A 27808-nucleotide genomic window follows, 5' to 3' on the forward strand; every position below is an offset into this window, starting at 1 on the left:
GGCATATTCTGCTTGTCCTCATTAAGATCATGCATGAGGTGAATGATACCAGCTGACTTTAGGCAGAAGCAGGGTCGCCCTGAACTGGTTGCCAGCCAATCGCCAGACACATGTAGTCAAACAACCATTCACACTCATCATTTGACACCTATTGGCAATTTAGCAGAGTAGAGCTTGTGAGGCAGTCTTGTTAACCCCTAGTTTACATGCTGCCCTAGTAAGTATCCATTCATTTCATTTTTTTTTTTTATATAGGCGTTCCTCTTTTCAGTGACATCGGGGCTTTGAAGGCACCGTGTGAGACAGAGAGAGAGAGAGAGAGAGAGAGAGAGAGAGAGAGAGAGGGAGAGCAAGAGAGAGAAAGAGAGAGAGACGACTGTGCAACGTCGAAGTCTGAGAGCGTCCTTCGTGCAACAACACACAGACGGCACAAGCGGTTGATTGAGAGGCAGTTGTCTCTGGGATTTGCCGGAGATGCTGTCCCCTCAGAGGAGATGGCTCCAGGAACAGCTTCCCAGCCCACTCTACTTGTAAGTCCTCTCATGTTTTCTTAAAGTTACTGGTACACTACCACCGTTCTCCATTTCATCACTCTTCTAAATGCACTCACAAAATGTCATTTTGCAGTTAAATATTGAAACATATTCAATGTGCATGCTTGAAATCCCATTATTTTTTTGCACTAAACAAGCATTCACTCACACCTAAAAGTAGCCTTTAGATCAAATGAACCAATTCCTAGAGTGTGTATGATAAGTGTGTTTCCATGATTTACAACAATTATAAGTTCATTAAATAAGAAATAAAACAGGTGGATTGTGGATGTGGCAGCACGGTGGTCGACTGGTTAGCACGTTTGCCTCTCAGTGTAAAGGTTGTGGGTTTGAATCCGGCCCCGGCCTTTCTGTGTGGAGTTTGCATGTTCTCCCCGTGCCTGCGTGGGTTTTCTCCGGGTACTCCAGTTTCATCCCACGTTCCAAAAACATGCATGGTAGGTTAATTGAACTCTCTAAATTGCCCCTAGTGTGATTGTGGGTGCGTATGTTTGTTTGTCTCTGTGTGCCCTGCCATTGGCTGGCAAACAGTTCAGGGTATACCCTGTCCACTGCCCGAAGACTGCTGGGATAGGCTCCAGTGACCCTTGTGAGGAAAAGCGGTTTGGATTATGGACGGATGGATGGATTGTGGATGTGTCCACTTCTTTATTGTATTCAATATTAACTTTAAAGGGGAAGTCAACCCCAAAGTGTTCTGAATAATATTGTGTTCTACGTAGCCCCACTAGTCTAAACAAAGCATTCTGATTAATATTATATTCGTAAAAGTGACAGAAAGTGACAAAATGGCCGCCCTCTGAGATGGATAAAAAACGGTGGATTTTGCCGCTTAACTCATATTTGTGTAGACTAGTGGCGGCACATAGGCATATTGTCAAGAAAATTATGGAGTTGACTTCCCCCTTTAAGGCCACTGCCCATTCAAACAGAATGTTTTCTGATGAGTCTAAAAAGATGATAGTCACCCAAACATTTTACGGTCAAAATAATGCTCTGACATCTGCCTCAAGTCTTTTTTGGATGTTGGTAAAGCAAATAGTCGTCGTGGAAATTCCAGAGAGCGTTAACAACCTGATATCATTCATTGTTTTGCTCATGTTGTGACTGTTTGGCCAGTTGTGGTGGTCGTTTATGATGTCACACAGGGTGGGGCGTGGCCTTTTGTCTTTAAGTATTTCAGTACCGTATTCAAGGTTGAGTTGCTCAGTGACACGCCAGAATGTCAAGTTTCCTTCCATGTTCTGCTGTGCCCAGGACTGCTCCCGGTTATTGCTTTGTATGTTTCTATATATAAACATTTTACTTTGGCACTTCCCATGTCCTGTCTGCTTCTGGGTCCAAATTCTGACTCTCATGTCACTGCCAATTGAAATTAAAACAATTCCAATAAATATCTAATAATTACAGCTGCATTCATCATCATGTTTATGTAATGTTATGTTTTTTTGCTTTTTCTTTTACTATTAGACATGCTCTTTTTTGTGACTTTGTGAGAGTTAAACATATGGCTGTGTTCCTTTCATAGGTTTAAAATCAATCCTCTGCACCAATCTCAGGTTTCATATGAGCAGCATTCCGTTTAGTTGAATCTACTTTTGGTATCACTTCTCCTGGACAGAATATTGGCTCAAGTTGGAGACACAATACAGTGCAAATACTGGCATGTGCGCGTGCACAAACACGCACACAGGGAAAAGATGTCTGGAATTCCACAAATGAGAGTTGCTCACCTGAAGCCATTTATTTCCATAGAAAGGGCAAAAGTGCTTGTGGGTTTCTGGGTGTTGGAGAAAGATGTATGCAGTGAAACCTCTAAAATCCAACACATCGCATTGCATCTGGGAGATCGGTCAACCACTGATTCGTTCATATTTATTTTAGTTTCCTTATAAGATAATGTTAATTTACAGAGCTGGGCGGTCCGTCCCAGTGGTTTGCTGGTATGCTTTTATTTTGAAGGCCGTGAACAAAGGGAAGTGTGGAAAATAAATAACTTGTTGAATGCAACTTCTGGCCGTCTGTTGAACACAAATAATTATACAATACGGCAAAAACCAACCCCGGGCTCGCAATGGAAGTCAGCGCATGCAGTTGGGTAAGTGGTAAAGTACTAGTGGCGCATTTTGAAGCGTGTCCACAGCGGGTTCGAATAGTAAATTATCCAGCTATGATCCTTAAAAAGCTTCTGTCGTTAGCATCTCTCAAGCGGTGGCGTCAATCACAGACAATTTTTTTAAATTTCTTTTTCGGGCCAGGGGGCGGAACGGGGCGGGGAGTGATAATTTTTATGAATAAGGGCGGGGGGGTCGGGGCCGGACCGGCAAAAAAGGGTCAAGTGCCCAGCTTTGTTAATTTACTTTACATGCAATGTTTTAAGTAACATTTTGGCTTTTATAACTTGCATGAAATAAAAAAATAAATCACTTTACTTTGAAACTGCAGTAAACTAAAGCAAAATTCAATTAAAATACTTACCTTATTTGGGAGACTAGACTTGACCACACACTGGATTCACATTCTCATTCCAGAAGTAAGAAAATAATTAATATAGCAAGTTTTGTGTTTTGTGTCCCCTGTTTTCAGTGTTCTATGAAAACTAGCTCAAAGTTCAGCTCACATATATAACAAGCTAGTTCAATTCATAGTTCATTGTTCCATTTTTTTCAAACCTAGTTCATCATTCCAAAAATGAACTAGTTCATAGTTCTTTTTCTCAATGAATGATAGTTCAACTCATTCAGGTACAACACTGCCTGGTTTTGTCTTCCGTTCTTCTCGTCATGTCTATAAGATATGTTCAGACTGCAGATCTTAATACTCAATTTGGAGTTTTTCGATCTCATTAATACATGGAGAAGTCAAAGACGACGTCATGTCATTGCTGTCTGCGTGACTGAATTACTACTATCACCCCCAAATGTTCACTTAATGCTTCATGTTTCAAGTGGGATTAAATTAAAGTCAATTATAAAGTCAACACTGTTACTCATAACAACTTTGCAGATTCACAGACAATCGTCAATCTCAGTCAGTCTGTCTCCCCCCACCCGGAAGACGTTATTATTCCTACACAAGGCCACTAGGCGAGAGTTCCCTTCGTCAAGGAAAAAGTATCCACAGTGGAATTCCTACACCAGGTTCTTAAAATATTTATAGGTGAAATTGTGTCCAATTGAAATTCTGATACATTAAATTTGTCTTTAAGTATTTAATATAACAAATAGGAAATACAAAAACTATGGTCGAGGAGAAACATCAGTGCTGGCTCATACATACCTCCATCTCCCCTGGGATCAGGAAGTCAGGCAACGGCCCCCATGAAATAATGGTTATAAATCAGTGCCAGCCCCTACTTTCCAGGAAAAACTGGTTATTCCAAAACCGAAGTTCATAATCCTTCAGCCTTTAAAAACACTTTTAACAGGAGAACAGCAAGGAGCCAGGGAGAGCAAAAAAAAAAAAATCAAAAACAAAAGAAAAAACAACAATAAAAATAGAACACAGATGCAAATAGACAAGTGTCGACATGAGTTCAAAGACATTGTTTTTGTGTTGTTTTGACGAGTTTTCTTTTGTATTTGTTTGAATGTTGTGTGTTTCTATGATACCAGCACATTCCTTTTGCTTCAACTCTCAAACAACATACCGGTACCCCAATTCCAATGAAATTGGGATGTTGTGTAAAAACTAAATAAAAACAGAATACAATGATTTGCAAATACTTTATATTTATATTTAATTATTTCCCATTGTTAATTGATGCACAACTTTAGTTTCTCAATAAGTCCAGGGTTTCCATTTTCATATTTTGCACTTCTATGTGCTGCGTATTTTTAATGGGAGAAAAGTCTGGACTTCTGGCAGGCAAGTCTAGTACTCACATTCTTAAGGTCAGGGGTGTCAAACTCATTTTTTGTCACGGGCCACATCATAGTTATAGTATAGTGTCCCTGAGAGGGCCGTTATGGCTGTGAACCCATATAAATGTATAATCGCCTTATATTATCACATTCTTCACAACAAATTAATGGATGGTTCGTTTTCAAATCAGAAGCCAGTAAATGGTTTGTTCAACAATTTTTCTTTTTTGAAGGAGGGATTGGTAACAAATACTTGCAATATCCCATATGTTGCGTTAACAGTGAAGACAATTTCAAGGAAATGTGTCAAGTCAACAAACATGACGTGCCTTCACGGGCCACATAAAATGATGTTGCGGGCCGGATCTGGCCCACTCATTCTCACCTAACAAATGCAACTCCTTTCTATCATTCTTCCAGGTAAAAATCGACACCATCTATAACCAACTGACCACTTCCACCTCTTCCAAGCCTATCTCCCTGCTCTCGCCCCACTCATTCTCTCGGTAATTAACTCCTCCCTGTCCACTGGCGCTGTCCCCCCTGCCCTCAAACTCGCCTGTAAATGGAGTGCTATATGTCGGCTTGCTGCTCAAACAGCTCTACAACTAGACCCAAGTTTTACTTGAAAGTTGTGCTTATCTTAACCAGAACCCCATTTCACATTGTTACCAAAAGGTACATTCCTGGTTGTCTTCATCTTCTTTTACTTCTTCTGTCTTTTATAGTAGTTGGCAAACAACGTTTGGTGCATCACTGCCACTAGGGCTGTTCGATTTTGCCTAACAACGAAATCCAGATTATTTTCTCTCAAACCCGATTTTACAATTCCGATTTCTTTGTAAAATAATTAAAAATGAAGTATTTTGAATGTCTTTTATTTAAACTTAATTTTTCTTCCTTTGAACTCAAAATGCCAGTCAATTTAACTTAATACACACAGAACAATCCATTGGGATTAACAGCATTTTACTTACACGATAGATTTCAGATCTGTTCTTAATCAAACCAATAATGAAAGAAGAAAGTGCACATACCATCTGAAATAAAATCATCAACATGAGAGAAGGTAGACAGTCAAGTCTGTAAACCAAACACTCTTGTCAGCAAGTCATTTTGTCAACCAGCTAGTGACTAGCCTTTCACCTTTCTCCCTGGTCTTACTTAAACATAAATCAATGATTAGTGCAAAACTGTCACTCAGTAAGACAATGCACGGTCAAGCTTGAGTACGGATGCATAGTCCGACTGGACCAGAGGTCCGTTGTAGAGGAGAAAAAAAAGGGACGACTTTCAGACGTTGAGTTACTTGCTCACGGGTTTTATTGTACATGCATCTATTTTTGCCCGATTTAATAACTAAACGCTCACTTGCCTGAGTAAATATCAGAATCGCCGTTATAGCCATGGATGTTGTCGTTGTTTCGGACTGCGCGCTCGTGGGAGGAAGCAGAAATGCAGAGGAAACTACGGTGGCTTAGATACACCAAAAATAACAAAATCAAACATGCCGAGTTTAACGTTTTTAACATCGCTTTATCCAGAAAATTCGGTTTCGGATAAAAATCACTTAATCGAGCAGCCCTAACTGCCACCTTCTGAAATGGAGTGTGGGGGGTGGCAAAATACTGTTTCAGAACCTCCTAACTCCGTTCTTTCCAAAACCAAAAGTAGATATGTAAAACGTAATTTACAAGAACCTCTGTAAAACTGTTGTTGTTGTTATCCTTTCAGCTTGTCCCCTCAGTATTTGTATTAAAAGCAACTTACTATAGTACTTAGTCAGCCTAAGTAAGTCATGATTCTCTCTTTGGTGCATACCGCCACCTGCTTTACATACATAGACAATGCAGTCTGGGTCATATTTCCATCTCTCTTCAGCCAAATAGGCTTCTGTCAATAATGGACAGTGAGGTCCGTTCGTTCCTTGATCAGTTTTGTTATGATTACACAGATGGACGAAAATCCACTTCCGTCAATGCTCAATCCGTCTTTGTTTTTTTTAAAGTTTCCCCATCTATCGTATAATATCAGCAAAACGGGGGAGGGACCTGACGGATCGGTCCGTTGGTCAGACGGAACGCCCACCTCTGAAAATAACAAATACATAATTGCTTGATTGATTGGTTTTAGTGTGTTTCATAAAGTTGGGCAATGTCAAAGTGGCCCACGCATCCTTTGATTTCTCTATATGTGGCCTAGGAAGGAAAACGTTTGGACACCCAAAACAAACACATTTTGAAAAAATAAATAAAATATTAGTGCGAGTGTGTATAAAGTGATGTAGGGAAAAAAAAATGCTTGTATTTGACAGCCAACTGATGAATTAAAAATGCAAGAATAAGCCCTGTTTGATTTTGTGTTGTCCTCAGCAGGTGCATGCAGAGAACATTGTGCAGAAAGCATCACCTTTTGTGGATATTACTCATCCTGTTACTGGTCTGCATTGCCATTCAGTTGGTAGCCCGCCAAGCCAGGTGAGGTTAATTTACCAGTCTGAATTGAATGCCAAAATAATTAAATCTGTTTGTAACGTGTAAGAACAGTTGAAATGCAATCTTAATGTTGATCAGATGGATATGATATAATTGCACCTCTCAAATTCATCCAACATTTCTGTAGAAAATAATAGACAGTGGTGGGCGGTCAAATACTGACTTTTCGCAGTGATGTGTCAACTGTGAAGCCCCTGGGTTGAAAATCAGCACCTCTAAATCTGAGACTACGACCCTCAGTTGGAAAAGAGTGGCGTGCCCGCTCCCGGTTTGCAATGAGATCCTGCTCCAAGTTGAGGAGTTGAAGAAGTATGTTGGGGTCTTGTTCACAAGTAGTAAAGTAAGCAGTGGGAGATTGATAGGTGGATCAGTGTCTGCAGCAATGCAGACTCTGTATCAGTCTGTCTTAACCAGCTGAGCTGAAAACTCTTGATATATTTACGGGAACTCAAACTAAGTCCCAACCCTCACCTACTGTCATAATACAAGGGACCGAAATGAGTTTCCTCTACAATGTGTCTGGGCTCTCCCCTAGAAATAGGGTGACAAGTTCAGGCAGGTGTAGAGCTTCTCCTCCTCCGCCTCCATATGAGCCAGAAGAGGTGGCTCAGACATCTTGTTAAGATCCTGGACACCTCCCTATTGAGGTGTTATGGACATCTCCCAGGACACGCTGAAGAATCTCCCGGCTAGCCTTGAACATTTCAGGATTCCCCCCTGAGGGGCTGGATAAAGTGGCTGGGGAGAGGAAAGTCTGGGGTTCCTTGCTTAAGTTGCTCTTTGACTGCTATATTCTCTTAATTTGGGGCCCAATATTAGACTTTATTGGTAACTTGATAAAATAAATTGACTAGTATGAACCCTGCAGACTCAGAGCAAATTCAAATTGCTTTGTTAAGCCAAGGGAAGCTTGTTAGCCAGAACGAGTTATGCACATTTATAGAAGCAAATGTCTGGCATACGTCTTTGTGTCTGTTTGCGACCTTGAACGAGCCCTCGCGAGGGGTCGTCATTTGGGCTGTGCGCAAACATTTGACAAACTTTGACGCTCAGTGAGATACGGGCTTTAGCTTTTGACCAGCAGTCACACAAGTGTTCTCAAGATAAATGTAAAGATACATTTATCATGGGTAAGATACCATTGTCCATCTGCACACTCTTCACTTCCTACATGCCTCGCTGAAATGAGGAGGGTTTACAATCACGTGGTTAAAGGCAAGGAAGCAGGTAGATTGATACGTAGATTGACTTGGCATAAGGAGACTTATGGGTAGGGGTGTAACGGTACACGTGGGTGTATTAATACGTTTCGGTATGGCATGTTTGGTTCGGTCCACTTGCGTTCGGTTCGGTCCACTTATTACTGCATGGGCGCTATTGACTGTTGTACGCGGGAGAGGAGGGCGGCGGCACTAAAGAGGAGCAAACGAATACGCAAACAAGCCAAAGCTCGAAGGTCCCCCCCGTAGACTGCAGTCTCCTGTTTGGGAACATTCTGGCTGTCCTGTTAAAATCGCAGATGGTGAAAGGTACGTTTAAGTCCCAAAGTTGTGTGCCGACATTGCTACATGAGATCGGCGGCTATGTTGTGGGAAGCACGTCTAACACATTGAAATTAAATTATTTACACTTTTTAGGCATTGAAACCTTTGAATGTTCAACAGCATATTGTAACGAATTGGGTTATGTTGTGGTCAGATTTGTGTTTTGCTGAGTTGTGATGTTTCCGAGGTTCATGAATGCATCGTATGACTAGCGAGAGAAGCCGTGGAGAATGAAGGAGAGAGCTGTTGTACTTTGTTTTTGGCTAAAAATACTGCTTGCTTCCTCGTCTAAGAAACATTCAAAGTCGGATAGTCGTTATTATGTTAGACATGTTACGTACCTTTCCCCATCGGTGATTTTAACAGGAAAGCTAGAATGTTCCCATTATTTAGTGCCGCCGCCCTCCTCTCCCGCGTGCAACAGTCAATAGTGCCTGTGCGTAAGCTCGCGCTAATAAGTGGACCAAACCGAACGCAAGTGGACCGAACCGAACATGCCAAACCGAAACGTATTAATACACCCACGTGTGTACTGTTACACCCCTAATTGTGAGGGTTTCAAATCTTGTAATTTTCGTAAAAGTTTCTCTGTCTGATTAGGGCCGCTAACCAAAACCACAGTTTTGTCCTGATTGAGCTGTAGAAAATTTGCTTCCATCCATGACTTAATATCTCAAATGCAATTTAAAAGGGTATCAATAGGTCATCCTGTGTCATCAGGAGACACGGCAATGTCCAGCTGTGTGTTATCGGCGTAGCCGTGGAAGCTGATGCTGTGTCTCCCGTTGACGTCCCCAAGGGGATGTATATAATGGTTAAAAAGTATTGGGCCTAAAATTGAACCTCGGGGAACCCCACATTTAATTTAATGGGTTTTGGAGGAACAAGTATCCATACTTACAAAGAAACATCGGCCTGTGTGATAAATGGAATAAAACCAATTAAAAACAGTGCCAGATATTCCCACCAGGTTTTAAAGTCTATTCAAAAAAAATTGGTGATATACTGTATCAAAAGCAGCTCTTAGATTCAGTAGCACCAAGACTGTGAGGTTTTTCACATCTGCAATGCACCTGATATCATTTAAAATTCTAAAAAGAGCTGTCTCTGTATTGTGGTTCGTCCAAAAAACAGATTGATATTTCTCTCAAATTTTATTTGTACTTAAAAAAATGATTTAACTGGCGTAATACTGAGAAAGACTGTTTTTCTAAAATCTTAGTTAAAAACGGTAAGTTGGATACAGGTCTGTAATTATCAAAAACACTGTGGTCCGAATTGCTCTTCCCCAGAAGGGGCTTCACCACCGTCGTTTTAAAGGCGGTGGGGAGGACGCCCGTCTGGAGAGAGGAATTGGCTGTATTTAAAATCTGTTCCTCAAAGAATCCATAAGATATCTTTGAAAGAGATGTGGGAATTGGATCCTAAAGGCAGATTTTTGGATTTACCTGTGAGAAAACTCGACCAAGTGTCCTTGCATCAACCAGGGCAAAACTCCACAGTGCTTCCTCATGTAAATATGATTTTCCAGGTTTATTAAAACGTACGTTTTGACTAAGGCTAAAAGACTGGATCTTATGTTATCGATTTTACTTCTGAAGTGATCTGCAAAGTCCTCACAGAGCGCATCTGTTGGTCTCTGCGGGAACTGGTTAAAATCAGAGCGGTTAATAGTTCAAAGGTGGAGAAGAGAAGTCTGGGGTTGTTTTTATTAACTGTAATGAGGTTTGAGAAACAAGAAGTTCTTTCCTGTTTGACTTTTTTATTGTAGGATTTTAATTGTTCACATAATATTTCATAGTGCACTGTAAGTTTACGGCGGCACGGTGGTCGACTGGTTAGCACGTCCGCCTCACAGTTCAGAGGTCGTGGGTTCGATCCCGGCTCCGGCCTCCCTGTGTGGAGTTTGCATGTTCTCCCCGTGCCTGCGTGGGTTTTCTCCGGGCACTCCGGTTTCCTCCCACATTCCAAAAACATGCATGGTAAGTTGATTGGATACTCTAAATTGCCCCTAGGTGTGATTGTGAGTGCGGATGTTTGTCTCTGTGTGCCCTGCGATTGGCTGGCAACCTATTCAGGGTGTCCCCCGCCTACTGCCCAAAGACAGCTGGGATAGGCTCCAGCACGCCCCGCGACCCTTGTGAGGAGAAGCGGTACAGATAATGGATGGATGGACTGTAAGTTTACTTTTTCTCCACCTCCTCTCGGCACTTGCATTTTCTTTTTGATTGCATTGTTTCTCCACAGGGGTACAGTCTTTGTTTTTAGCGTTTTGGTTGAAAGTGGAACTACTGAATCTAATGAGGATTTCAAATTCTGGTGAAAATGATCAAGAATAAAATCACAGGGTGCAGGTAAAATGTCAGCAGGAATGCGCTTTAAAATCTGGATAAAATTCGCAGCCAATTCAGAAGATAGGTAGCGTTTCTTCACTGTTCTCACCGGGGCTGCCTGATGGTTAAAACTGGCATTGTTAAAATACACAATACACAATAGTGGTCTGACACAGCCAGGTCAACAACAGAGGACACACCAGCGGACAAGCCATAGGTTATGACCAAATCCATTGTGTGTCCTCTGATGCAAGTGGGTTGTGAGACATTCTGTTTAGAATCCAAACAGTTTAAAAGGTTTAAAAATTCTCTGGTCCGAGATATCGTCAACGTGCACATTAAAACCCGCAGTTACTAAAATTCTGTTATAGGTAGAATACAAAATGGATAAGAATTCTGAAAACTCTAATAAAAGAAGTGGAGTGATGGGGAGGTCTGTAGACAGTAATGCAGAGAATAGGGGGATTGGTAAAAACAATGGCATGGTGTTCAAAAGTGGAACAGCTGTGAAAAATTATCTCCTTTGAGACAAGAGAATTTATCAAAATTGATGCAGTCCTCACGTCTTCCTTTACCATCCATATCCGTGGTAGTTATTGTAAAAAATCAGGTCGTTCTGTAGTGTCTCATCTGTGGTGAGTTTTCAGTGTATGCATGTCAATGTGTGGGTCAAACTATATTTAACAACTGGATGTGCACCCCTGGTTGCGCTACTGAAACTGTAGGAAGTGGGAATGGTGTGTGCTGCTATTTGTGACAAATTTCACAACGGATGACAGAAGGAAGTCTTTTTTTTTTCAAACTCATTTACTGCTGTTGACAGGCAGCTATATCAATAGCACGTAACTGGGAGGGCTGGCATTGATTGGTTAATGCCATGCGATCGACTGACACTCCCTCCATGGGCTTACTGGTGGCTTGCAAACTACAACAAACTAGTTCAGGGGTAAAGAACTCCGGTTCCTCGAGAGCCATATGCTGCCTGTTTTGGATCTCTCCCTTCTACAACACACCTGCCTCAAATGATCAGGATCATCTCAGACTTCTATGTAGCATGCTGATGAGCTGGTCATTTGAATCAGGTGTGCTGGAGGAGGGATATATCCAGGACAGGCACGATATGGCTATCGAGGAACCAGAGTTCCCTACCCCTGAACTAGGCAATGAGCACCCCTGGTGTACGGTATTATAGGCATCAAGAGAACGCATGATCAGGGGTGCGCATAACTAGTACGCATGTAGTCCACATTCAGCCGAGGAAGTTGAAAACCCTTATGGATCACGTAAGTCGCATGCATGGGAACGTTTCGCGAACATACTCAACGAACGCACTGCCTCCACAAAGGCCAACTTCAAAATAAAGCTTACAAAAATAATATATCGAGTCATTAATGCCAATGCAATAGCCTTAGTGAAATTTTATTTTGAAGTTGGACCGCGTTGTGGCGTAACGGCTAACTTGACTTCTGTTTTCGACGTATTGGCAGTTTTAACGCTTGCTATCAACACCAATACAACGCTGTCTCGAAATCATATTCAGTAGCTAATTTAGAAAACGAACAAACCTCTAGTTAAATACTCCGTCATTGTATGATACGGCACAAATCTCCGACGTCAGTGGCTAGCAGCTGTTATCATTAGCTGGTAGTTCAACAGCTGCCGCTTTTTTTTTTAAACTTATTTTTTCTATATTGTGGACCTAGAGTACTTTGTAATGTGCCGCCGATGCTTTAAGAAAGGTGCCTTAAATTGCACTTCAAGTCTTTTTCATTATGAAAAAAATAATAAAAATAAAACTTTGTCTTCACTTAATTTATAACATGTTTGCCTAATAATTGTAAGAAAACATTCAGCTCAAAATGTCTAGCAGGATACCTTGAAATGTATAACTACCACTTACAAAATTGCGTTCAATTGTGTTCTTAATATTAGAATATTAGGAGTTGATTTTTTTTTATGGGCAAAAGTGTTTTATAAAATAAAAGACAAAGTTCTATTCAGCTTTTTTTTTTTATTTTTTGGTCATACAAAAAATGATCCTCAAAATCTATGACCGATCCGAACTGTGACTTATGTTATCCCTTGGACCACTAGTGAGTACCAAAGACAATCTCCTGGTACTCATGTGAGTACTGCATAAAAAAAGTTATGTATGATGTTTTTTAGATCAAGCATTTTTTTGTAGCTTGTATTAATTAATTGAAATGCAGCTAATTTATAGCTAATACACCCTCGGTTGGTTGCCAGCCGATCACAGGGCACAATATAGACATATCAAACTAAAAATTGTTTTAAGTTTTATTTATAAGAAAAAGTTGTTTGTAAAGGACATTTCAAGTTATATATCATGATTTACGATTTTCTGTTATTATATACATGACTTTTACTGTTATAAAATGTACAAAATTTTACACCACTCTTGTTGCATGTGATTTCTTTCAGGGATGACGAGCTCCCAAATGTGAAATACCCTGCTGACAGTGAGCCCATGTTCCCACCTCTGCGAAATGTTAGGTTGGGCCTCCATACTCAGTCTGAACTGGCAGAAATGCAGAATGTGATATCAGCACAGACAAAAAGAAATTCAAAGCTTCTTTATCAGAATGAGCAAAATGGAAACCCAGAAACTGATATCCTGTCAAAATACGTGGATACAACCATCTTCCATTCCAAGGACTCTCAGACCAAGTGTATTTTACCAGGAAGATTTTTTCCGTCGGATCATCAAAGCAAACTGAAGATTCGTTTTGGTGATTCTTTGGCCCGAGAGAGTGACGGAAAGAGTTTCATAGCTGGCAAATATAGTAACAACCCCAACGCCCCTTCTCCATCAAAAGTAGTCAAAGAAAACATCACAACTGTTTATACAGAAAGGAAGTGTCTGCCTAAGTGGCACATTGTATTCCTCAAGACGCACAAGACGGCAAGCAGCACAATTCTAAACATCCTTTACCGCTATGGGGAAAGTAGGAACCTGACCTTTGCCCTTCCCCTGAACAAACAAAAACAGCTGTTTTACCCCTACTTCTTTGATTCCCATTTTGTGGAAGGTGTCAAAAGCAAACATGTGAAGGAATTCCACATCATGTGCAATCATATGAGGTTTAGAAAAGTTGAGGTGAGTGTTTAATCACAAATAGATTTGTTTCTTGCTACTTGTCTTTTCCATCTAGATTCAGGAATCATATTTGAGGTGGATGACAAATTTGGGGAAAAACAATAAGGAATAGGCTTTATAGCTCTATTTACGGTGATGCATTTGCTACTTATGGGGATTAACAGTGTTTATGCTGTTTTAAAAATGTGCTGTGGAAAATCTTCCACGGCAGTTAAATTTGGGTTACTGTTAGTGTATTTTCGCGTAGCTGATTGTCACTGGCTCATCGTAGGTGGGAATGGTTGTCTCTCGCCGGTGGTTTATGTTCCAGATTTCCGATGACCCTGAACTAGATGAGCAGTTTTAAAAAAAAAAAAAAAAAAAAAAAAAGGAAGGATGACTGGATAGTTGCAGTTAGATTTTATTTGACCATTGGTAGTGGCAACATAATGTGTTAAAACGGCTGACAGAAATATTAGTTTTGGTTTGGAGAAATTTCAAACAGATTTAACTTTTTTACCCACATTCGAGTCATAACAAAACCATGAAAACAATTGTTTCTGTTGAGAAATGAAAAATCAATTAACTTGAACATAATCTAGAAGTACATCACAAATGTGCAGAGCTGGGCAAGTCCGTCCCTGGGCCGGACCGGTTGGACCCTTCAGCCCGGCCGGATGCCCATTTTTGGGGCGGGGGGTGGGGACTGACAAATTGAAAAAAATGGCTCGACTAAGCATGGCCGGAAGTGGATTTTAGTCCGGCCCACTAATCGGCACTCACGCGTGTGACGTGCTCGCGAGGCGGTCAAATTTCATCTCAGCCTACTCAGTGAAAGGCTTCTTTTTAGGCTTCTTTCTACTCCCGCGACAACTGCCGCATTGATTCACGTGACCGACGCATTGTGCTGTTGGCGACAGGTCTGCCACACATGCTACGAATTGTTGCTGCTCTGATCCGTCCATTATGTCACATGTTGCGATGTCATACAGTTTCCCACACGGAGAGGAGGAGAGCATGCAGCACGCAGCTCGTTGCTGCTGCAAAGCAAACTACCGGTAGTTTGGCAATGAAATTAAATGCATAGTCATCTCGGTCCCTTTATTGTTGTAGCACGCACGATAACCATTGTTGTCGCTGTCTTGAAGCGAAACCGACTGACTTGGAACCCAACTGTTTCAAAACAACTTGTGTCCACGAGTATATTCAAGCTGCACGCAGCATTGACTCAAGGATGACGCTGGCACATCAAGGTGGAGTTCATGCACGTCTTCGTCTTCCGTACTTCCAGAAATACGCCGTAGCAAACTTGCTGTGTAGTGGTTTGCTGGTATGCATTTATTTTGAAGGCCGTGAAGGAGGGGAAGTGTGCAAAATAAGTTACTTGTTGACTGCGACTTCTGGCCGTCTGTTGGACCCAAATAATTAAACAATACGACAAAACCAACCCCGCGGCTCGCAATGGAAGTAAGCACACGCAGTTGGGTAAGTAGTAAAGTACTAGTGGCACATTTTGAAGCATGTCCATAGCGGGTTTGAATGGTAAATTAGCCAGCTAATGATCCTTAAAAAGCCTCTGCCGTTAGCATGTCTCCTGTGGCGGCGTCAATCACGGACACTTTTTTTGGGGGGGGTGGCCGGGGGGCAGAACGGGGCGGGGGGGTGATAATTTTTATGAATAATGGCGGTGGGTCATGGCCGGAAGTCTACCCAGGTCAAGGGTGGAGGGTCGCAGCCGGACCGGCAAAAAAGGGTCAAGTGCCCAGCTCTGCAGATGTGTTATGAGCCTTATGTTGATTCATAAATGTGTTAAGGGCTGTACATTTAAGTCCAAAATGATTAATACCTTGAGCAAAGTTTGAATAAAGTGAATATTTGTTGAACGGGTTTTAGCTGAAAAGATAATACTCTGAGTTAAAGGGACACTAGGGTGAGCTTAACATTGGCACTTATAATAGGTTTGCATGTAAAAATGACGTTGGTACTAAAATGCCCACCTCAAAAGACTGTAGTGATTTAAGGGCTTTTTTTGTGATTAGGCAAGAGCATGAACGCGGACACGAACCCCGGCTAGTTATATTCCGGACATTTAGCGACGCTAAACTTGTGTCAACTCTCGGGGGGAGACGGCGGCTTGCAGCAGCAGCTGGCAGATTGGAGATTATGCCACCCTTTTCCCTCCCCGGCTAAAGGTAGGATAATTGGACGGCTAATAGCAACAACTAGCTTCAGGTCGTTACAACAAATGTTGCTAGCACAACAACATTAGCTCATTACTCTGCGTCAGAGTGAGTTAAACCCAGGGGTTTTTACAACAACTATTGAACGACAAATCTGCGTGATATTTGACAAACAACTTTACTGGCTACAAGTAGATGACTTTAATTTGTAAATTGCCCATTCCTTGCCAAAATAGCAGGTGATATGGCAGTGTAACATTGTCAAATGTAAAGCATAAGTAGTCAAATGACTGCCTTCTGGGCGTTCTAGTGGTAAGCTTTCATCGAACAAGCGTCAATGTTCAGCGAACAAAAAGTTCCAAGCGAGGCTGACTCCACAACCGAGTGTGGCCACATTGGAACGTACCTTTTCAGATGTTTACGTTACAAATTGGACGGCGTGTTGTCGGTCAAGAAAAGCTTGCCAATCCTCATCCAAATAAATGTGCATGTCTCATTTCCACTTCTGTCTCTGTAAATATCCTGACTGGTGTTAAATGCCTCGCTCGTCCTAACTGTGATCAGCAAAGAAGCAGTGTTTTTTTATTTTTTGTAAAACAAAGAAGCAGTGTGCGCTGGTCCCAGCCTATGTAGCTCTGCTCACTTCCACATTTCCTCATTCTCATATAAATCAGCCACGGAGAGGTTAATCCTTTTGATATGTTGAAGTGGGCAATAGTAGAGACGTCCACATAAATTTTGGTGCCAATTGATCGCTGTTTTTGGACGTTATAAGCAATGAAAGTACAATGATTTCCAATGGAGGGTTTGGAATCTGTTTCTCCCATGACTCCGGCCGAACAGGGATAGAACGCGAGGAGGCGCGGCCATTGTCCTCATTAACAAGGGGCATTATTCATGGAGTCACTTATTTCCTAATTTCTCCCAAATTTATTGATACAATAGAAAATTACAACTCTTTTCATTTTCCTAATCAAAAAATATATAAAATGAACTTGTGAAAACATGGCCATCCCGCCGGCCCCACCGTCCATCCCTTTAAGAGTTTTTTTATGCTAAATGTTCCAGCATGTTCAAAACCTTTTTTATATCAAATGTTGTGAATGAATAGTTGAATTCAAATTTTAGATTAGGCCAGAAGGACTCCTTAGAATGGTGCAAAAGGTGTGCTTTCTTAAAACTGACAAAAATGCACAAAAGAGAATTGGCAATATTACTCAAAAATATTTGTTTCGCGACTTTCTTGTGTCTTCCCAGATAACCCACACAATAACTTTGTTAATTCACTCGCAACTAAGAGAATAGCATATTTACAGCAGTAAGCCTGCGCATTATAAAATAGACGCGGCTATCAGTAAACAAACTTTGCAACTTCAAGGTTTGTCAGATGGAGATTGATAAAAGTAGACTTATGCCATTCTATTCTACAATAAATGAAAACTGTGTGATAGAATCTCTTTATGCACTAGGGTGAACCTTCCACAGTTGAATTTCAAAGCATTTGTTTACATTAAGAGCAAATCAAATTCTGGTACCAAACTGGTGAACTGTACAGGCAATCTTTGAAGTAATAAAGACAACAGATGACATACTGCAGTGATTCCCAACCAGTGTGCAGTGAGAGATAATCAGGTGTGCTGCCGGAAATGATCCACTGTCAATTATTTTGACAAAAAGTACATATTTGCTAATAAAAAAACAAACTCTTTTGTTAATTTATTTATTCCAACCATGTATAGAAACAGGCAAAACAATAAATTGTTCTTCCACTAGATGACAGAATGTACATAATGACCCTGTATAGGCACTTTTTGTGAATAGTTTTGTTAAGTAGTGTGTCATGAGATTTTTTCCAATGTGAAATACACTTATTGTGCCTTGGCTCAATAAAGGTTGAGAAACACTGATATACTGTACTCAAAAGTGTGTGTATCACGGGTGTGCAGAGGGCAGGGCATACTTGGCCCTGGGCATCCACCCGGGGAGTTCTCCCCCCTGTCCATGTATTAGGTGCACGTTGATCAGCAGATTAATACCGAGAATAATACTAGAGAACAAAAATACTACTTACATGAGGCAAAAATGAGGCAAGAGGGAACGGGCAAAACCATGGAACGGCTAGAAGATTTGAACTTGGCAACAGAGTCATGAGCAAGTAATGTCCAACGATGTGTAGTATGCCTGGCAGTCCTTATATAGTCCATAGATTGTAATGCAGCACAGGTGGGCTGCCAAGGACACGCTCACCGCTCCGGCAGGAGCAGGAGGCAAAAACAAAACAAACCATGACACCATCACACTGAGTGGTGAACATTTGCGATTCTTGGTAAAGGTTGCAAAATTCCTTTGCGGCAAGAAAAGTGGCAACCATTTGACGAACATTCGCGACTTTGAACAAACCCTGACAAGAACGTAACATTCGCTAACATCGCAAACACTCGAAAATGTTCACCGCTCAGTGGAACAGGGGCTTAAGTGTTCTGTGCCGGCAGCAAAGGTTCCATCCCCAACTTGGGTGGTTGCTGAAAGAGTAAAAACGCCGCCAATAGTGAAATGAAATGCGAAATAAAATCTGCTGATAAAAACGAATGTTTACACCCCTCAACCACATATAGCCACCCATCACTACCCCTCACACCTGCTGACACCCCCAAAATTAGGCGGCATTGAAATCGGCCTTTTGCACCAGGCATCTACTGTTGTTTACTCCTTCAACACATTTTCACTGGTTGAAAAAAGACAACGCACATAATCTCTTCTAACGTCATGCAAGATCTCAATTATCATTATTATTATTATTATTATTAATATTTGTAACTTTTGAAGTGTATTTTCCCAGAAGATAGTGTGAACTCCTTTTGGTGACTTAAAAACATAGTATTGATACGTAATGTCCCACTGAACAATGTCTTTTCATGTCCCAGGTTGCAAAGGTGATGCCGGCGGATACATTCTACTTCTCCATCATAAGGAATCCAGTGGCCATGATGGAGTCCATCTTCATTTACTACAAGAGTATCCCAGCCTTCCATAAGACTCCAAGCCTGGATGACTTCCTAGACAAAAGATCCCCTAACTATATGTCATCAGTTACAAACAACCAGTATGCTCACAATATTTTGGCCTTTGACTTTGGCTTTGACAACGATGTCACCGCGGATGCTGAAGACCTTGACGATAGGACTAACAGGTCTATTGCTGCAATTGAACAGGACTTCCACCTCATTCTTATTTCGGAATACTTTGAGGAGTCTATGATCTTGCTCAAACACAGCCTTTGCTGGACCCTGGAGGACGTGGTTTCCTTTAAGATGAACAGCCGCAGTGAGCACACGCGTCGCCCACCATTACCTACAACTGCAGAAAAAATCAAGAGGTGGAATGCGCTAGACTGGCGCATCTACATGCATTTCAACAGGACTTTTTGGCACAAAGTGGATACTCTTATTGGACGAGAGCAGATAAAAGTTGAAGTTGCTCAGTTGAACAGATTACAGGCTAAATTAGCTAAAACCTGTCTCACAGATGGCGGGCCCGTTGACCCGCTCCAGGTCAAAGAAGCTAGACTAAAGCCATTTCAGTATGGAGCTGCTGTCATCCAGGGCTACAACCTCAATCCACACATAGAAGGCACACAAACCAAAACTAAATGCGAGAGACTAATAACACCAGAAATGCAATACACAGATAGTCTCTACAACCAGCAGTTCCCCGAGTTAGTGGCTAGGCACCGAAGTGCAAGGGCCGCCATACGAAATAAGCGCTCAGAAATAAGAGAATTGATGGGTAAACCCTTAGAAAGGAAAGCTGGAGACAGGCACACAAGTCATCTAAAACTCAAGAATCAGAAGGCCTCCAAAACTTCCCACTGACACACACTGGAATATATAGTGTCTCTCTGGAATGTACTGAGTCATGCACTTACACATGACAATCACCCGAAACATGAGACATTGCTCTGGTTACACCAAAGAAATACTGTACTTACAACATTTTGTGACATCCAGCATTTGGGCGAAATTTCAGGATGAGCCTAAAATGAATTTGACCTTCTCTAAATTTTGTTATGCACAAACTTTTCCATCTGCCTAACGTGGGACTTTTTGCAAAACATGCTGTTCACGAACAAGGAGATGAACCGCAAAATTCATTATGGCAAATTGAGGCTGCTGACGGAAGCTGCCTTAATGCTTTTCTGTGACTCTTTTCGTCTCTTTGATTCTAACTCTGTGACTTCCCTGTGAGAACATCCTGTTTGTCTGGTTGGTTAATCTATTAAGGCTGGCAGCGCATAACTGCGTTTCTACCACGAAAGCCGGGAGCACTGTTGCGTCTTTCTACCCTTAAAGCCGGGAGTGTGTTACATAATTTTCTTTTCAATCCAATTCTCTGTCTCTTAGCCAATAAAATGCATCAGAATATACACATAATGGTGTCGTGACCCCTTCGGAGGGTGGCGGGGAATATTTCGAGCATAATGGCGGACATGCAAACGGGAGCTTTGAAATAAGTAACGGCAGTGATATAGACGATTCGCTTGTGGACTTTGAACCAGTGGAACCAGTTGAACATGATATATGGTGAAGATAAATCTTTGTAGACAATGGCGATATCGACGTCTCTGTAACTGAATAGACAGTGGTAATTACCACTCGATTTGAAAAATAAAAATAGTGTTTCTTTTGCACTGACACTTTATTTTTACATCTTCGATAGAAACAGTAAATAATAAACTTGGGCCTGTGTGAATGCACCTCTAAGGTCTCAATTTGGAATTATGTTTCTTCATTAAATAGTTGGACATTCAAAACTTTATAGGTGAAATTAATTTCACCTATAAAGTTTATCTGTAGTGCATTTTAGACTTTTCCTGAAATTTCACCCTTAAAAGTCAGGGTGCAAACATATTTCAGAGTCTGTTAAAATTCATATTCTCATTGGTAATAGTTTTTATGATACAAACAAGTCACTTCCTGCAAGTTGTCAACCACAGGTTGATTAGAAAATAGGTTTTACTTGCTCATTCCGAGTGATTTGTAGGCTCATGGAAACTCGAGGAATCGTGGCTCTAGCCACCGGAAGTGAGGTAGATCTAGCTAAACCGCTTGCTACACCATAGACTGTACAATTTCCATGAGCTACAAACACAACACACTCAATGGCGAGCGATGTTTTGGAATGAGAGGATTTTGAAAAACACGAGCCGACAGAAGGGGGCGTTATTAGACCGTTCATATTAGTAGTCACTGAAACCTCCGGCTACTGTGACGTCACATCTCCGGAAAAAGCTGAAGATGAGGGGGCGCGAGATTCAAACGGCAGACATATTCTGTATTGTATTTAGTGATTAAACTGCTGTCTACCAACGACCTAACCACATTTTAATGACAGTTATGCATTGTAAAGGGGGTTCTAAAGCGCTACAGAAAAGTTTTCAATGTTTGCACCCTGCCCTTAAACTCTGAATCTCCCTAGCTTTTTGTGGATCGTGCATGATGGGGTTTATAAACGTTTTTTTCCTTTGATGCAGTGTTTTACCAATGTGGTAGGAGTGATATATACATTTTCAATTACTTTTGTGACATTCTTACCAGAGTTTGGCACTTTACTGAATTTTGCCAGTCCGTCATTCGTCATCCGTCAGCCTCCTGGGTACCAGTCCATTATTTGTCAGTCCATCATTTGTTTCAAGCAGATTCGAATTGTAATTGTCAGTCGATCAGTCCATGGGACGGACAGTTGGTCGCTCCGTCAGTCCGATGGCTTTTGTGTATTGCGAACATTTTGACTTCAATTAAAGTGATCAATTATGTTTCCTTGCTCGATAGCCACTTTATTGCTCAGAGTTCTTGCTGTAAGACAGAAGTAGCAGTGAGCCATTTGTTACAAAGGCTTCCTTTTCCCGGAGTGGTTTATTTGAATGTTTTTTGTTACCTTTTCAAAACAATCATAAGCCCCTGGCCTGTGGCATTAAAAAATATCTTGCACAGCTTGGTAACTCAATAGTGGTTGCAGTAACAACCAGAACAAGTCTGTGGCTACAAGAGCAATGTTTTGAACATGCACCCTGGATGAGGAGAGGATACTTTTGTGATAATAGGTACAGTTTGAAGCGCCAGCCCGGGGATGAACCCTCTGTAGGAGCTTGTTTATCTGCCGGTTGAGTAGAAGCTAAAGCCAAACTGTGGCAGGGTTTTTATTTTCTGGACCTGGAATTTGACACCTCTGGTGCAGACTGGGAAAACAGGAAGACAAACCATTCCTAAAACACAACATAGGGAACTGAAATGACCAGGATTAAAGTAACCAAAAATCAAAATACACAAAAGACAGACGCTGAAGACCTATGTGTCCATATATGTTTTCACCTATATTTCCATAAAGGTTTTTTATCAGTTTTCACCAGACATATTTAGAACATCGCATTCTCACTTGGGCAGAATGGGCAGTTGTTTGTGAGATTTTTACACTCCTGAGCATGTTATGCCATGGAAGACTGTATACCCAATAATCGGAGCCTAAAATCATGATGTGCTCACATTCAAAGCATTTAAGACTTTAGCAGCACCATACAGGGTGTTGCTTGTCATCAATGACATGTTTGAGTGGTTAACTTTTTTTGTAGGTCAAACAGGGATGTTAAGTGAAGCGCTATATCCATTGCTACAAAGTTATCATTGTCTTTAACGTGAAGCTTTTTATTATTTTGGTCATTTTTCTTGAAAGCGTTACGCAACATTGCGTGGATGTAATGTCTCGTCACTGCTTTACACTTCAACCGCCATCTGGAAGTTGATATTAAGGCCCATCTCAATTCTCTTAAATGTGTGTCGTGCAAGGTTCAAACGTCGAGGTTCCACAGAAGAGCTGTAATCGAGGAACCACTTACAGTGTGCTGCTCAACAGTGAATTATAAAAGGGTGTGTACCAGCTGCATTGTATGATGTAGGACTTGATTCTTTTGTATTTGTTATTCCTTGATTATTCTAGTTATACATATTTTGCTGAGTTTGTTTTATTCTGGGAAGTATTTAATTCCAAAATTACTTAAATAAACTGGGTCATGATTACTACGCAATGAAAGTGTAATGACCGGGATGCAATTTTGTCAAAAGCATTTGGCCACATCAAGAAAATAAAAAGGTTTTGATGAGTCTGTACAGTTTTTGCATTCCACGTAAAACATAAGCAACACATCAACATGGTATACATATTTACAGGTCACAACAAATATGCACAGCAGGTGGTGAGGGCCCGGGGAAGCCAGCTCACAATGGGCTCTGCATCTACAGTCGTTAAGAGGAACTGTAGATCATTGATAGAATAATTGTTCGTAGGTTATAACATATTTACTCTTATAATTATTGTAAGGTTTTTTTCAGCATTATAAACTTGTTTTAATCATGTCAGTCGAAGTTGCTTGTGAAGAAAGTGGAATGTGAGTAGGACACAGCCTCAAAATAGGAACGATGCTGTTATCGAAGAGCATCCCGTGGAGACGCTGAGTCCTTGGGACAGAATAAAACAATAACAATGGACTGTGCAAATGTAAGAAAAACAGAGGGGAATGTAAGAATAATAATGTATATCATGATTCATGTGTTAGATTTTTTTGTTGTTGTCTTTTTTCATTAGCATTTCGTTATGAAAGTGTGTGTGTGTGTGTGAGGGTGTGTGTGTGTGTGTGTGAGCCATTAACATTCATACAAGCCTAATAATAATAATCCAACACATTAATCATAATATACATTATTATTCTTACAATCATATTTGAGTTTAATTTCATTCCACTTGAAACAAAAATGGCAATGACCTGACATCATATATATAATTGACATCACCGTGAAATGCCAAAATCAAAAACTGACTCTCTCTTCAAGCCGTCCTCGCTCGTCAGCTGCATCTCCTCGACTTCTCGATGGCGTCAATGTTGGGATGAGCAAATGGAGAATGTTGCAGAAAAAGAGATGTGTGTTTGACCCTTGAGTTTCTACCATATTTGCATGCATTAATTAAGTAATGCTGCCACCTGCACGACAATTAGGCCTATGCCGCATCAGCTTTTTAACATGGCAAAACTTTCACCTCAGTTTTACTTCCAACCACACAGCGAAAACAAGTAATCCCCAATCACCTCTACATATTACGATAATTCTTTGCTCAGTGTTGACATTCTCTGATAAATGGATTTTTTTGTTTTTGCTAAATAAAGAGTGGTGTAATCTTGCATAGTTTGCCAAAGTGCACTGAGACATATCATTGGCTTGCAGATAAAAGATGGATTGCTAATTGTGCTAATGTTTACATTTGTAGACATCACATGTGCCAATATTTACATATGCAGGTGCACCTTTGTGCCAATGTTTACGCTTGTAAGCATTATCCTATTGTGTATTTACGAGCAAGCATCGATCCAGAAAACACAAAATCAAGTTCTCGACTGCATTTTTTAAATTCCTTTCAAAGTTGTCACAGAAGCAGGCACAGTGCCAGGATTTGTTCTCTCCCGGGGCTAAGGGGGAGTTTGACTGATATGTGGGGGCGCTGAGAAAAAAAGAAAAAACTTTCATGACTCCACTTACATGAGAGGTCTCTCGTTTTTTCAACAAAATTATGATACACACCACAAGCCTACGTTCGGAAGCGTGGACGTGCCAATGTAGAGTAACATTTTTGACTGGCATACTCGTTCGAACGTACTCATGCCTGCGCAAGTAACTGAAGGACTCACCCTCTCTGCCTTCACAATCACTACGGACGTATTTATAATAACCTGGGGGAAGACAAATCTCCTAACCTTTAGGGTCTTTACTTAACCTTTGTTTGGATTACGACACACGGGTGTCAAACTCCAGTCCTTGAGGACCAATATCCTGCATGTTTTAGATGTCTCCCTCCTCCCACGCACTTGATTCAAATGATGAGCTCATGATCATCTTATGATGTGTGGGAGGAGGGAGACATCTAAAACATGCAAGATAGTAGCCCTCGAGGGCCGGAGTTTGGCACCTGTGGATTTTTTCGTTGGGTCAAGGAGAAATACGCGACGGCATGTATTACAACAACTTTACAAGCAAACTACTCGTTTAATAATAAAATCAAAAAGATACAAATACTAACTGTTGTTTTTGTGAAAGATCACTGAGGATTTTTTCATTGATTATGGAATCGCTCATTTGCTAATAAATGATGGAAAGGTGTATATAATTGTATTTCTGTTTGTGTGGAACCACACCTTTCCTTTCCTTTGAATGTATATTTACAGCGTGAGCAGTAGCCTGGTGCCTCCCATGCTGCCCTATGTGAGAAGCAGTCTCCTACTGACTTTGCTTCCAAACAACATCCTATTAATCAACCTCCACATACGTCTGGAAAGCAGCAGACCTCATCTCTTCATCAGCCTCACACTTTGCTGGTTGAGCATTTGCCTCCACTTGATGACTCTTCTGCTTGAGTGAAATGAGTGCGAGTAATGTAAATAATGAGAGTGATTATGGTCTTGCAAATGATGGTGATGGTCATGGTAATAATGATGATGATGATGATGATGATGATAATGTGGAGGACGAGGCAGATGAAACCAATGAGCATAGATTTGAGAACGTCAGTGAGAGTCATAGTTCAGAATTAAATGATGACCAGTTAACAGCTGGACAACGTGAAAGTACTCCTTTAGATTAAGTCAGGATCTTTTTCTCCTTCTCCTGATTCTTCTTCCCCAATAATGTTTGGTTCACAAAATGAAATTTTTGTTACTGGTTCTAAGAAGAGACAGAAGAGGTTTTCCACCAAAAAAAGGATCAGTGCTTAGATAGTAGACTTATACCATGAATAGCATATCCTCTACATCATGAGTTGTATGAATATTGCGACACTGAATTTAAGTGGCATTGAGTCACAAAAATTCATTCATTCATTCATTCATTCATTATCCATACCGCTTCTCCTCACAAGGGTCGCGGGCGTGCTGGAGCCTATCCCAGCTGTCTTTGGGCAGTAGGCGGGGGACACCCTGAATTGGTTGCCAGCCAATCGCAGGGCACACAGAGACAAACATCCGCACTCACAATCACACCTAGGGGCAATTTAGACAGTCCAATCAACTTACCATGCATGTTTTTGGAATGTGGGAGGAAACCGGAGTGCCCGGAGAAAACCCACGCAGGCACGGGGAGAACATGCAAACTCCATACAGGGAGGCCGGAGCCGGGATCGAACCCTCGACCTCTGAACTGTGAGGCGGACGTGCTAACCAGTCGACCACCGTGCCGCCACCACAAAAATTCAGAGTTGATAAATTGAATTATTTGATCAAAACAGATTTTCATACATTATGCCTCCAAAAACTCAGATTGAAAACCAATTCATATTTGGAGGAAGTGATAGATTGGGCCAAGGGCAAATGTACAATTTGAATTGGTAATAGCAATGCTGACGGTGTGGGAATTTTCTTCAAAACTCATGATGTTGAGATATGCAGAAGGAGAGATGTTATTACTAGAACACTTCTCTTATTAGGTGTTTATTAAAGTGGGGATAAATATAGAGTTATAAATGTACAGTGCGTATTGACCCTGATGCTGATTAAAAAAATTGTATTTTTAGAAAACTTGGGGAACTACTGTATGCAGGATTGAACATTATTTGATGTGGAGATTTTAATACCGTAACTGAGGATAACGACAGAATTAGTACCGGTAGTTGCACTTTTAAGTTAACCAAAGAAGGAAAATGTCTAAGAGAGACATATTCTGTTTCAAACTTAACAGATGTATATCGTGTAAGTAAAACCACAAGGTATGATACAAAAACCAAAACACGTAAAATGATTTTAAAATTATTGTAATGTGCTCCCACCTTTTGATCTCCATCGGGACACGCGCTGTCGAGGTCTTTAAGCTTGAGATGCTTTTTTTTTTTTTTTTTTTTTTTATGAAGACCAGAAAGTAGGGTATTATACAGTAGTCAATCCAATTGGTGATAAAAGCATGCATTAGTGTCTCCGTTTTGGCCCAAGTGATATAGGGGTGGACTCTGGCTATATTCTTCATGTGATAAAAAAAACTATTTTTGTTAAATTTTTAATGTACGACAAAGAATTAACTCAGCGTCTATAATAATATCCAGGTTTCTCACTTGTGATGAAGGATTTAAGGATAGTCCTTGTAATTTGGTTAAAAGTCTCTCTCTCAGGGCCGATAACTAAAACTTCAGTTTTGCCCTGGTTTAGATGGAGACAGTTCTCTGTCATACAGGATTTAATGTAAAAAATGCAGTTAAAAAGAACATCCAGTGGACATGTCATATCAGGAGACAGAGACATACAGATGTGTATCATCAGCATAAAAATGGAAATTCACCTTGTGTCTCCTGATGACACCACCAAGAGGAAGCATATATAATTTGAACAATAAAGGGCCTAAACTTGAACCTTGAAGCACCCCACACGTTATTTCATAGACTTAAAAAGAAGTACCCAAGTACCACAAAAGTTAGGACAAAGCCACTTGTGAGCAACACTGGAGAGGCCAACCAGCTATTTAAGTCTGTTTAAAGGAATGGCATGGTCCACTGTATCAAAGGCAGCACTAGTATCAAGTAGAACATATACTTAGACTATGAGCAGGGTCAAAAGCTGTTTGCTTCCGTGACTACCAGCACACTGTATACTAAAATACTGTCTGCTATGCTACTACTACTGAAAGTGCATTAAATATTTATGATGACAGAAATTGAGATACT

General features: G+C 40.9%; 1 protein-coding gene across 5 annotated transcripts; it reads left to right on the top strand.

The window, feature by feature from the left end:
• The first annotated feature begins 345 nt into the window (after positions 1–345).
• Positions 346–23224, top strand: gal3st2 (galactose-3-O-sulfotransferase 2). Of its 5 annotated transcripts, XM_086036813.1 has the most exons (5): positions 346–530; positions 4838–4923; positions 6790–6894; positions 13232–13907; positions 18991–23224. In XM_086036813.1, the coding sequence occupies exons 1-5, from the start codon at positions 495–497 to the stop codon at positions 19936–19938; spliced, it is 1851 nt and encodes a 616-aa protein (XP_085892939.1). In that variant the 5' UTR covers positions 346–494; the 3' UTR covers positions 19939–23224. The 5 variants fall into 5 exon arrangements, with proteins under 5 accessions (XP_085892939.1, XP_085892941.1, XP_085892942.1 ...); XM_086036815.1 differs by lacking the exon at positions 4838–4923; XM_086036816.1 differs by lacking the exon at positions 4838–4923 and having other exon boundaries at positions 6793–6894.
• Positions 23225–27808: the final 4584 nt, after the last annotated feature.

This window comes from Filicampus tigris, chromosome 7, assembly GCF_054856515.1.
Source record: "Filicampus tigris isolate MCC_2025a chromosome 7, RoL_Ftig_1.0, whole genome shotgun sequence".
Classification (NCBI taxonomy): domain Eukaryota; kingdom Metazoa; phylum Chordata; class Actinopteri; order Syngnathiformes; family Syngnathidae; genus Filicampus; species Filicampus tigris.